This window comes from Pagrus pagrus (genome assembly GCF_965226575.1).
Source record: "Pagrus pagrus genome assembly, chromosome: 17".
NCBI classification, from domain to species: Eukaryota; Metazoa; Chordata; class Actinopteri; order Spariformes; family Sparidae; genus Pagrus; species Pagrus pagrus.
The window spans coordinates 14,958,099-14,971,933 of record NC_140201.1 but is presented as its reverse complement, the minus strand read 5'-3'; the positions used below and the strand labels follow the sequence as shown (position 1 = coordinate 14,971,933).

The 13,835-nt window shown below is 45.0% G+C and overlaps 1 protein-coding gene across 1 annotated transcript in view; it reads right to left on the bottom strand.

The window, feature by feature from the left end:
• Positions 1 to 12,836, bottom strand: part of sdc3 (syndecan 3) — a 39,572-nt gene extending 26,736 nt beyond the window's left edge. Inside the window, exon 1 of the mRNA XM_084379503.1 lies at positions 12,160 to 12,836. Coding sequence (XP_084235629.1) covers positions 12,160 to 12,213 — 54 coding nt within the window. The 5' untranslated portion in view covers positions 12,214 to 12,836. The remainder of the gene's footprint in view (positions 1 to 12,159) is intronic.
• Positions 12,837 to 13,835: the final 999 nt, after the last annotated feature.

Below are 13,835 nucleotides of genomic sequence, written 5' to 3'. Positions count from 1 at the left end.
CCAGAGCTTCATCTTGGCATCACTCTGGTAAAAGGGGGGCGAAACTTAGGCGTCCACCTGGGTATCATGTTTCCATCACTGCCAATGAGAGCTGAAGCCAATAAATACCCACCGCTACAGCATGAGTCCAACTGAAGACAAAAGCCTGATGTTAGTGGGTGTTACTGGGCTTTCTATCCAGTGTAAAATGGGTATTATGTTCTGTTTTCTCTATGTAGCCTTTGTCTGTAACTTGAACAGCTTTTGTACATCTGTAGAAATTGAACTGGAATCTGAGAAATAATGATGCTCATTTCAAAAGTCAACACTTGACAAAAGTCAATAGATTTTGATAGATAATGAAAGTCAGTCAGTTGGAGCCCAAAAAAGGATTTTGTAGAAAAAAGGAACCGATACTTCTAGTTTGGTATCTGCACTAAAAGTAGGTATTTTATGAAGCCCTACTCACCACCAACGAGAATCACAGCAAAACAGGTCTGCAACATTTAAGTGATGAACAGAAAATGAATCAGCAACTATCTTGAAAATCAATGAAGTGGCATGAATAACTTTTCAAGCAAGTATGACACACACTTGATGCTCCCAGCTTCTCAAATGTGAGAATCTGCTGCTTCTCCAAGTCTCAACATTATTATAAACTGAAACATAACATTTGATTAAATCACCTTTGGCTCTGGGAAACTGTGATGGGCATTATTTCGGTGTTCTGGTGTTTTGTGCACGAGACGAAGAAGAAAATAATAGATTAATCAAATATGAAAATAACTGTCCCATTTCTTCCATAAAAGGTAACTATAACCTCGCTAAATACAACTCAATTTTAAAATATCAAAAAAGGAAGCAATGTCAAAAGAAGATATGTCTGTCCTCTATCAGTGCCACCTCCTCCTCCTCCTCCTCCTCCTCCTCCTCCTCATTCTGCTGTGTCTAATGTTTCAGTGTTGTGTGACCTGTCTGTCAATCTGTCATGTGTATCTGCTTCAGTCATATCGGGTCTTGTCAAACAAACGACCCACTCAGTCCAACACAGGAGTCAATTATCATGTCACACATACGGCTTAATAAACAATAGTCTTGAGGACAAACACACACACACACACACACGCACACACACACACAAACACACACTCACACACACACACACTCTCAGTGTCAGTCAGCCTTTCAGACCTGGGCCTCTGCTGGCTAAGATTAGGGTTAATCCACAACTGTTGGAATGAAAGATTAAGAATGAATCACCTGCTGCCGCAAACACCGGTGTGTGTGTGTGTGTGTGTGTGTTTGATCGCGTGTGTGTGCATGCGCGTGGAGGCGTTTAGAGAAAGGCCTCATGGGAAGGGGAGAACCTGCTGCAACCACCAAGCAATATTACAAAATCCCTACACTCCCATCCACACACACTTTTTCAGTGTTACACACACACACACGCACATCTCATTAGCTTCAGTGGCTCATTCGAACTGCAAACGCCTTTGAAAGAGCCCTTTAAAGCACCGGGGTTCAAAGGTTTACTTGAGAGAGTCCACACACACACACACACACAGCGGGTTTCAATGTCTGTATTTAATTGGATCGATGTTTTTCCCTCACGGCTTGCCGATAATTGAGGGGACATGAGTAGCATGTGGGAAGCCTTTTGTTACTAAGTTCCTGTTTATTAAGACAGGCAGAATAAACGAGGAGCTCTGCAGCAACGGAGGAGGAAGAGGAGGAGGAGGAGGAGGAGGAGGAGGAGGAGGAGGAAGGGAGCTGGTGGGTGGAGGGTGTAGCGATGGATGGATGGAGAGAGGAAAAACGTTGCAGCAATGAGCTCCTGACCTCGTTCACTCCTCTGTCGGGACGCTGGGCTAAATAATTCAAACGCACACATACACAGTCACATGCCTCACGCACACAGTGCTTCTCGCTCTCGTTCGCACAGGCGGCCTCCCTGTGCTCCTCCATCGCCTCCTCTGCCTCCTCTGTTTCACATGTAAACACACACGCGCGTAAAAACACACACGTATATAAAACTTCCCCTTTGTGCAGCACTCAGGAAACTCCCTTCTGGTTTGAAGCTTAAAGGCCGGATCTATAAATACTCACTTCCTGTGTCCTTCCAATAGCCACTTGAACAACCTCTGACCAATTAAGCACACAAACACATCAGCATGCAAACAAGTGGATCTCTATCTCAGAGTGAATTTTAATTGAATTATGATGAAATACTCCTCAGATAAGACAAAGTCACCATTAGCAAACTAAAACTGTAACTAATTCTCTGTCTGGCCTGCTGGAAATTATGCATCCGAGATGGAAATCTGTAAATCAAAACTGACAAAATCTCTTTGTTATCAGAGGAGGAGATGACATGAAGGTCGTTTGAAAATAGAAACTGCGATGCTGGCGGATCAAAGACGAGAAAAATTGGGCGACAAGCCATTTATACATCAAATCATGTGTATGCATGCATCGTGGAAAATCTGGGATTCATTGAATGTTTCCCCTTCAAGTACTGACCTGAGTCTCTAACACTGAAACCACCTACACCCAATGTGCACTGACACATGAGAGCCATTCGTTATATAGAAAAGTACTTCCACAGATTACTGTATCACCACACAACAAATTCTCACTCATATAAAATGTCTTCTGTTACGATTCGGCTCGACGTTGTTCCCATTTAACTTGATCTTTACCTCCTCCTGCAGTGCCTCGGAGACAATCCCCCGGGACAACACACTCGCTATTTTCCACCGTGTCTTCATTTACCAGCACTCTCCAACACTATTAAGTGCAAACAAACTTACCGAGCTGTGAGTGGCCAAAGAGGCCATTTTCAAAGATGGGCTCCCAGAGGAACAGTGATAGCATTTCCAGCTAGAGGCATTCAAAAATGTCTGAGCCAATGACATGCAGCCAAGGAAACAAGCTCCGAGCGAAAAGCACCAAAGCAGAGAAGATTTGGTGTCATTATCGGCCGACTGGAGCGAAATCTACAACCTTGTTCCAAGGTGTTACCATTTATTTTTCTCGACATCATAGAACAGCACAGTTGATCATACACAATATTATTTTATGGCCAAAATCAATACCTGTCAAGTGTCCACGGATGATTGTTTAGTCTATAAAATGTGAAAAACAAAACGTGAAAAATAGCCATCACGGGTTCCCAGAGCCCAGAGTACCAACAGTCCCAAAATTCATTTAACAAAGATATAAATCAGAGAAGAGCTGTAAATCATCGACATGAAAGGAGGCTGGAAGCTGAGACTGTTTTTAGCCATTTTATGTTTCATTAGTCAAGAGAGTGATGACATGAAAGAGATGGGGAATGACGTACAAAAAAGGTCAAAAGCCTACGACAATCTAGAGCTGCAACTAATGATTAAGATGATCTCTCTCATTTAATTGTTTCGTCCATTACATGGCATAAAATGGTGAAGAAGGGTCCATCACATTTTTAAATGTCTCTTCAGTCCACAGCCAAAGATATTCAGTTAGAAAATCACAGCAGACTAAGAAAACCAGCAAACATGGTTGCATGACATTGGACCACACTGACATTACCAAAGGAATTTTCATGAGATACCTTGAATAGCTGTGTTTGGAAATCACTTTAGAATGATTGGGTTTGAATTTGTAGGGGAACGACTTTATCAAACAACAAAAGAGGGCCTTGTTCAAGAGTGGCTGTGATTGGTGGAGCCTGCATGTCGTTCACAAGCAACAAACTCCCACGTATCCAAGAACCCTTAAGCTGGACAAAATTAGAGCGACTGCTCTCATATATTAGTCATGAAAAGAGAAGCTTGCTTTTGTATCAGGCAGCGAAAAAAGCTGTAGCAGGACGTGTGTGAGTTAAATTACCTCGCTTGACATTGCGACGATTGCAGTTGTGTGCATGTCAATGCTGAAACGATATATTCTGCAGCCTTACCGGTAAACATTCACGTTATTTCAAGTAGGAATGGCTTCAGAAAACTTGAAAACCATCACTTTTTCTGTCAGTCGAACAGCTGCAGTTCTGAAACAATCCCATCCTCCATGACCAGGTATTAACAGATCCATCTCCACGACTCAGACAAACTATCATAAGACTGACATAACTAAGAAAACTGTCTGCTGATGATGACCATTTAATACGGTTGACGGCTCCAATCCCGTTTCGCCAATAGACTCAGTTTCAACTGGAATACAAAGTGAAATGTAAAAACTGAAAGTAAGTGTAAATGTTGCTGACTACCAACAGACTAACAAAAATGCCAACAGATGGAGTGGGACATGCAGGGAGTCAGTGTTGGAGGTCAGATGGAGGCCAGGGTCTGGTCGGGAGGGTGAAGGCCAGCCTTATCACTGGCTTTAGACTGCGCTTATCAGCTAGCCTGCCAGGAAATACACATTCCACTGGTCCCATTGGACCGCATTGGGTTTCAGGTCTGCATGACCCCGCCCATCCGGGCCTTCGTTAACCTAATTACCCCGTCGTTACGGAAACGCATGTGGAAAGAGAGTAAAGAGATATATGAATAATATGAGTGAAAATGATAATCTCATTTTAACAGTGTTAATGTTGCTGGTGGAGGGGATCTGTGACACACACACACACACACACACACAAAAGTTTGTTGGTGGGAAGGAGGCGCCCTGTCTCTGAGGTTGTCATTTATAGCAAGGCTCTAACATCCCAGAATGCTTTGTGGTTTGGGGAGCCACCACTGCGTATATGCTCTCTAATTTAGAGTCCTGTAATAGCACAAACACACACAAAGCACACACAAGCACACGCGCACACAAGCGCACGCTCTAGTGTAAAGGTGAAATGCGACTGCTGTCCTTTTCTGCTTTTTAATTTATAGTAGTGGGACAGATGGAGAAGAGAGGAGGAGGAGGAGGAGGAGCAGAGGAGAGGAGGAGAGGCGGCAGAGAAAGGAGGCTGTGGGAGTCGTATAAAGAGACACAGCCAGAGCAGTATAATAAGAAAAATGGGATCAGAAAATAGAGAATGAGATATGAAAAACTGTGAATGAGAGGTGACAAAAAGAGGGAACAGAGTGAAAGAGAGCAGGAAGAGGGGATGGAGAGAAGGGCGATAAAGCTGTGACAGCAGCAGCCATGCTGGTTGTCATGGCGACGGCCGCGGAGAGCAGGTAGAGCGCGGTCTCCTGGGAAAGAGCAGTGCACGCCTCCCTCCCCCACCCTCTCTCTCTTCCTCTCAACATCCCTCCATCTCCACCTCCACCTCCATCCGTCTGGCCGTGCTCCATCCCCTCTCTGCCGTCCCCCATCATCCAAGCATCCGCGCTCTCCCCTCTCTTCCTCCCTCTCTCTCGCCTCCCACTCTTTCTTTCGCATCCTCCCCTCGGTTTCTGGGCTCTACCCACTTCTTTTTTTATCCTCTTTCGATCGCTGAGCGCCCGATCTGTTTCCCTTTTTTTTTTTTTTTTTTTACTTGCTTTCGTCTCCCCTCTGTTATCTCGCCATTACCTTAACTCTTTTTCCATCCTCACCTCTCTCTATTTTATTCCCTCCACTCTCTCCCTCTCTCTCATTATCCTGTGGTCTGCTGTACACCTCCCTTTTTTCCACTCCTCTCCTCTCCCTCCCTCCTCTTCTCTCTATATTCATCTAACCCCCCTCTCCAGAGAATATGTATGTATGTCTGCACAGCGCTGCCCAATTACTGCAAGGGAGACTGTGTGTGTGTGTGTGTGTGTGTGTGTTTTGTATCTACACGAGCTGTGTTTCTAGCCTGTTTTGACCTACCTAAAACACCTCCAGCGTTCTTCGTCTCCCTCTGACTCACTGAATCAACAAAACTGCTGCACACCACCTCGACTATTCACAAGCACTGCAACTGTGTGTGTGTGTGTGTTATCAGGGCTTTAATGTTAATGTTCATCAGTGCATACATGTGAGCGAGCGTGTTGACACTTGTATGTGCGCTGCTGGTCGTGACGAGCAGAGCCAAAGTTTCCAGCCGGATGAATTCGGCATTCTTTCTAATTCGTGGGATGACTTGAACGCATTCCACAGGGGAGTTTTAGTGTTGCACAATGTTATGGAGCCAAGTGATTGAAGAAAAACAGGTACTTTCTAAACTGTGACTGGCAGTGTGAACAGAGATTCACACACTAGACTAGAAAGTACAACAATATGGTGCCTCAGTCTGGGTGTCAGTAAATAGAGAGGTTGTGTAATAAATGCACCTTTCCAACAGCTGAGCAAGTATTGAAGGGCTGCAGCTGAAGAGTTTTCTCATTTTCGATAAAATCTGCAGGTTATTTTCACAATTCATTGATAAATCAGTCTATTAATGTCAAAAAATGTGAGAAATGTTCAGCACTAATAAACAGTCGAAAACCCAAAGACTTTTCGTTAACTATAATAAATGACAAAGAAAATAAGCAAATCCTCACAGACTAACTTTTCACACTGGTTTTATGGGTGCGCCTAAGGTTTTCATTTAGGGACACCAGGACATAATTTGGGTGCACCTAATAATACTAATAATAATTTGAATTTCATTTCTTAACACATTATGTAAATGATTGTAAAAAGGAATAAAGATGCAGATGCATGTTTCTCTTTTCATTTAAATCCCATTACCTCAGTAATTTAGCAATAAGCTAAATTAATAACTAGATTTTAGGCACACCAGTGTGACCAATGAAAATGTTTAGTCCCACTTGAAATATTTTTTGGCACATGTGCAACCAAAATGGTTGCATGCTGGAGCCCTGTCAGATCCTTGAAAGTAGCAATACCGCAGTGTAAAACACACATTTTTCCAAGTAAAACACCTGCAATTTTAAAATCCTTCGAGGAGCCCTTATCAACGAAATGTGCTTAAAGTATCAAAAGTAAAAATACTCATTCTGCAGGAAAATGGCCCCTGTGACTGGGCTTTTTAATGACCTGGATAAATCTGAGGTGAGATGTTTAATGAGAGAACACAGATATTTGTATTAAGCTTTGAGAGCACTCTCTAATCTTTGCCTTTCTGTGAAATATTGGATCCCTCCTTAGGCGCCAAACAATAAAGTGAAATGTAAACCTTTCCAGTTGGTGGTTGCCAACCCAAGAGACTTTACATTACTGTATGTACTCAGGGGGCACCATCATGTTGTGCCTGATGGGTAATAACTCAAATATGTTATTGAATTTTAAACTCAGCTGGTAGCCAATGGAGAGGAGCCAGCATTGGAGTAATGAGCTCTCAGGCTTCAGCATTTTTACAGTAATGTGGGCTATAAAAGCATGGATTAACTCCTTGGATTAGAAATAATTTACAGTGCTTCATTATTATTATTTTTTTCTTTTTTGCCCTGAGGTTTGCCTCTCAGGCTACCTGCAGGCTGCCTCGCCCTCTGATTGTTGGAGGTTGTTCAAAGCCTGACAGGATGAGACGAGGACACATTACTGAAAAACTACTCACCACATTTCATTATGTTTTATTTGCAAGATTGACCTAATTATATCGGGAAATTACCTTTTACCCATGTGGCACGAGCTTATTAATATGAATAATGTAGAAAATTGCAGACAAGACTTTGAATGTGACAACTAAATTATTAATATGAGGTTTAATATGAGATGTCAAAGGTGTAATTTGCTAAACATGGCCAGATTTTAAAAGAAGCTCCAAAGACATACGGGGCATATCAGCAGAGTAACCAACATCTGCTGCTCTTTGCTGGTTATCCTTGGCTATAGCTAGAGCCAGTGGCTCAAGAGTTTGTCTCGACACGGACATCGGATCAAAGTGGGACTCACCGCGGGCGACGGAGCTCCACTAAACCGGATTTGGCAGTCTGAGAGCGAACGGAGTATGGAGGCGATTTACAGCGACACTAACCAAGACTATGACTTCAAGAAGTCAAGAAGAAACAGGTTGTTGGACATCAGCAACGGGTGAAAATGGCATGTAGAGTTGGAATATTGTTATTGAGGATTTATTCCACCAAACTGGAGGTTTGACTGTGTTGGTAAGTTTCATTTCCTTTATGTTGAGTTTGAATGAAGGGTGTTTTGAGTTAATGAGGCAAGTAAGTTTGTCTTGAGAGAAACTTGAATTCAGAGGGTTTATTGTTTAATTTTACTGTTCAGTAAGCAAAATAGATGTAAGAGTATTTCTTTTCTTGACATTTTTTAAGTTGATTTTGTTCATTTTTTATGCTTAAAGCTGGCATATATCTCTGAAACTACAGGGGGCTATTGGACTATCACCAAAGTGGTGTTACGAGACAGCACAGGCCAGGGCTAGCTGGTTAGCATGCTAACTTCAGTGGACATCTCCGCAACACCATACATAGACGTCTTTGACATAACGTTGAAACTCTTGTTTTTTCACAATCTGTTGATAATCTTTTCTGGCCATATCCTACAAATTGCTCCATCAAATTTCCCACAGATTGCTGCAGAAGCTCTCTTGGGGCTGATAAGATAATGACGGCCCACGTTTTATCCACATTATTAAAGTTTAGTGAGCTGATAGTTTTCTATTCAGGGCTGAGCTTTAACTTAGTTTTCAGCTGCTAAATCTGAGTTTCCATTGTTCTCTCAGCACAGCTAGAAATAGCAGGTATTGTGGCCGCAGGTTTGTCCGTCCCCACACGCCGTTATCAGTCTACCAGCAAATGGGAAATTCCGTTCCTTCAGACTTGAATCAAACACTAAAACTTTCTCCACAAGCAAGAAAAACTAATTTCAGTCAAATGCGCCACATCTGCCAAGCCGGTCCTCCCCATGTGATAAGAAATTGCTTTCAGATATGAGTGAGCAGCATGTGTACACATCCAACACACAGACATAAATAGCCAGAGAGAGGGAGAGAGGAGGAGATGGGGTGAGGAAAGGGGAAGAGAGAAGTTTTTCTCACTGAAGGCCGTCATTATTCTGTCTCTCCGTCATTGCTCACCTCCAGACGTCGGCCATCTGAATACAACTCCGGATATGAACCGTGATCCTTTTCATTTCCTCTATCCACTGCAAGGTGACCCCCGTACCCTCACCCATCCTTTCACACACACACCTGAAATGCCTCCTCCACACCAGGAGTGTTTGCTACCTGCCGGCTTGTGTGTGAGTGTGTGAGGGGACTTTGTCCTCCAGGAGAGCGAGAAGGACCCACTTCCTGTGTCAAATTGCCTCTCACATTCCACACTCTCCCTCGATCCGCCTCGCTCGGGCTATTTTTTCCTCTTTCTTGCTCCTTCTCTCTTTCTTCTTCTCTCTATGGGGGGCTTTGTCAGCTATCGGAGGCACAAAACACTGATTCATTCCATGAGTTAAACATGATCCTCAAGAACACGACGCTTTTCCGCCACACACACACACACATGCGCTCTCTCGCTCTCTCTCACACACTTTTCAAGGAGCGAGGGCTGGCGAGAACAAGTATTTGGCAGTGGAGATTCACTATTTTTGAGCCCACACACAGACAGATGGACAGTGAGCGCTCTCACGGAGGCAGACGGAAGCACACACAAACTTGCTATCCGTGGGACACAACAGATGTCTGTGGGAAAATCGGTCTCCCATGTAAAATACAGTCACCAGGATATGATGTCACAACACAGAGACAGGACGCCAGGGATCACACGAACACACGCACAAGAGTCAGCTGGTTTCAAGCCAAGAGGCATTTAAAGAAAGATCTTGTCAGCATGTGATTGTGGGTCGTGTGTGTGTGCGTGTGTGTGTGCACGTGCATGTGAGTTCAAGGCCTGGGTTGCTTGAGGTGAGCCTTGCAATTATTGGACTGTTGATGTGTGCGAGTGTTACCTATTCCAGCACCGCCTGCATCCATCTGTGCGCTCCTAACACAGTGTATATTTAAGGGTGTGTGTGTGTGTGTGTGTGCGTGTGTGTGCATGTGTGTGTGTGCACGTGTATATGTGTCACACCTGTCTCCATCTGTACGCTTAAAGACAGATTAGGTCAGCCGTAGGCCAAGGATCTTTGGCAAAGACTGCAACCGACTGACCTAGTAATAATCACTGTGGCTGTGTGTGTGTGTGTGTGTGTGTGTGTGTGCCTTGTTGAAAGCTGCTGTCAAAACCAGTGTAGCATCACAGGAGAGACCGCACAATGACACTCCGAGATGTTGACAATACAAATATTGCACCCAAGCGAGGAAATGGAAGAAAGACTGAATTAGGCAAGACAGGGCAATCAACTGCCCCGGGGCTGCAGACCTCAAGGGGCGGCAGAAACACTCAGGAAGACTGCAGGAGGATTGGTTTTAGCAATATAATTAATTGAAAGTTTGTCAGGGGAACACGCAATGTGTATCATTAAATGAAGTGGATTCTTCATTTTCGTCTAACAGCCTTGTGTCAAAATCTACTTGAGTTCAAGTTATGTACAATAAAATGAACTAACATGAATCAAAGCTTTTTATCTTATCTCACTTAAGTATTTGACTATGGTTGCTTTCACATCCGTCTGCTGATAGGAGGAAGTTTCTGTGTGTTAAATTTAAATCATGTCTTTAAACATGGATGTATGACATCTCAACAAACATGTCTGGAGAGGCTCTTTAATCATTCCAGCAAAGGAGTACTGGTTGCACTGGACTTGATGGGAACTTCGAGCAACACTTATGAATTGTTCTGCAGAAAGATTGTTGATTGTTGAGTCACTTTCCATCCATCAGTTCATCCATCCATTACTGTAACCACTCATCCTTTGCGGGGTTGCGGGCCGCTAGGAGTCGATCCGTGCCCAGATTGACAAATCAAAATCAAATACCAAATCGGGTCTTTGGCATTAGACCTGAGCCATTAACACAAAGTGTTTGAGGTATTTGATGATCCGGGAATGAAACTCAACATCAACTGTCTTTCTCCAGAATTACTTTCAAAGTTACATTACGCTGCTTTAAAGGGGACAGGGTGAATACTGCACAGAGGGCGTTAGCACATTTTGCTCCCTACCAGCTTACTCTGGGTAAAAATAAAGGTAAAATAAGATATCACTCAGTAGTCCAAAGATTAGTTTAACTCACTATTGAGCCCCAATTACATGAGAACATTGTACAAAATGTATTCTTCTTAATTTACATTCAAAACTACATCTGCATTTTGGCTATTTTTAGTTCTTGCTTCCTTTCTTTCTCAATGATTCAATGAGCTTCCAGCATCCTCTACCTCCACCTCCTCCTCCTCATGGGATAAATCTGGATTAATCGGTAACGGAAGGTGTGGGCGTGAATTGGGGGGGTGGGGGGGCTCGCGCGTGAAGATCGGCGTGGATGGTTCCGGAGAGGAGGTGTGTGTGAGGAGAGAGAGAGGAGAGAGAGAGGTGTGTGTGAGGACGGAGAGAGGAGAGAGAGAGGTGGTGGGGCTCGCGTATTCCCAATCAGCTTCCCTCTTCGCGATTCCCGATGACATCATTCCATCCCAGCCTCCGTTCGTTCGCGCACCGCATCGCCGTTAACTTCCCCGTTACCCCACCCACTTTTCGCCACAAACACGCACACGCACACACACACCTCCGGTTATAACAGGAGGATGCCCCTGGTCGGATACAATGAGGCCGCAGTTATCTGATAATGAAGGGAGCGTGCACCTCACAGGTTGGAAATCGGACATGCAATCCCCCCTAACACACACACACACACACACACACACACTACCCGGTAATAAAGTCGTTAAAGCCGCAGTATGACTGGAGCCCCTCAAATTAACGGCAGGATGTGAGCTGGTGACACAGACACCACATACCGAGGCACCCGCACAAAGACCCGTAATCAAGCTCAATTAGAGATTACCCGCTAATTACCGACACACACGCGCGCGCATACACACACACACACACCTCCTGCCTGACTTCGAGGGGACACAGGCCACAATAAACCCCGACGCTGAGACACAAAGGGTGGTGTGTGTGTGTGTGTGTGTGTGTGTGTGTGTGTGCGTCTGTGGGTGTGTGCGTAAAAGCGGGGGGGTTGGTGGTGGTGCACGGGAGTCGCCAGCCCCCCTGGAGGGAGTCACGGACGGCCAATAAGGGCTGATAAGTAGGTCGAGTGCAGGATTTCCTACCGATCACCGGCATCAACGTCTCGTTAATGATACACACACACACACACACACACACACACACACACGCAATGCCCCGGCTCCTGTGTGCACAACAGCTCCCCGGTTAACAAAGGATCCGAGGCTCGTTGCTTACCGTGGCGGCGTGAGCAAGCAGCGCCGTGAGCGCCAGGAGCCAGGGCAGCTTCATGGTCGGGGTGCGCGGGCACAGCCTCCCGGTGCCGCCGCTGCCTTCACGGGGGTTCGGGGAGGTGGGGGGGAGAGAAGCTGCTGCTGCCGCTGCTGCTGCTGCTGTCTCGGTAGTCTGCCCAACTTCACAGCGCGCCGCCCGTCCGCGCGACCATCCGTCCTTCTAGTCGGGCTGTTTAATCCAAGGCTTCACGCGCTGCTGCGGCTGCGGCTGCGGGTCCAGGTCACCATAGACGACGAGATTACCGCGAGGCCTCTTCTCTCTCTGTTTCTCCCAGTTTGTGCGCTCCAAACCTCATAGATTTACTACCGGGAGACGCCAGACCTCGTCTCTCTCTCTCTCTCTCTCTCTCCCAATACACTCACAGTCTGTCTCTCTCTCTCTCTCTCTCTCTCTCTCTCGCTCGCTCTCTCCTCCCCCTCTCCGTTGAGGGCAGGATGTTCCGTATGGCGACGCTGCTTGGCCTGGGAGTCTGGCAGGAGGAGCGGTGTGTGTGTGTGTGTGTGTGTGTGTGTGTGAGAGAGGTGGTGGTGGGGGATCTCCGCGAGCAAGGGCGAGGATGCCCCCTGCAGCTCGTTTAGGCACCCGCAGCCCGTTAAACACACACACATACACTACACACATGCATGACGCGGGGCACACTGCGCACCGCGGGGCATTCACCGGCTGCTCCCGGGTTGTGCCTTTTGTTTCCCGCTCAGGTGGTTCCGGTTGGCTGCACGCCCATCGTCACACACCTTCAACGGTCAGCTCCGGCGCTCCGCTGTGATTGGCTGAGTCACGGTCAGGACGCGTGTTTGAGGGAATAAGACACAAAGCAAAAAAAAAAGTCCCCGATGAGCTCACACCTGTGCCTACGTCATAATAATTAATATTCATGCGCTACTCGCGCCGTAGCCTACTTGTGTTGCCTAGCAACCGTACAGTTTAAGCTAACTGTTTAAACACAATAGTTAGGGAAGGAAATAATGATTGTTTAAAGCCATCAGCTGCTATAAAAAAGGGTTAAACAAATGGAAAAAAACAAAACTGAAACATGCTAACAACTTAAATTGATTGATAGATGTTAGCTATCTCAACAGCTAACATGTTAAAACTGCTTTTTAATTGAGCTTGAATGTGATTCTTGACCAAATACCAGGTGGACAAAGTAACTGTTAGCCTACTCTTCTACTTAAACTACTATGTAGTGTGGGAAAGATTAATTAATTGACTGATTTTGTTATGCCTGAACAAACTATTTGTTTTCATAACTGAACAAACACACTGACTTTAAAGGAAACACCATTTCATACTGTTTTACTTTGTTTATACGTGGCGGACCCTGCCACCTTTCTTGCTTCAAACAGTGTTCTGGGGACCTTTAAAGAGGAAATATCTAGTTTTTGGAGAGAAATTTTAAAAATCAGTCACCAAAGATCTTTCTCTTCTAATAAAAATGTCTTCACTAAAACAAGGTCGTCCACCTTTAACATCTACAGAAGTGGATGGAGCTTGTCCTTTTTCAATAAACTCTCATGAAAGCCCTGAAAAAAAAGGCAGAATTGGACCCTGCAAAACACTTTTTTTGTCAAACAACTAAATGTTTTCTGGTAATGTTATAGCAACAAGTAAAAAAGGCA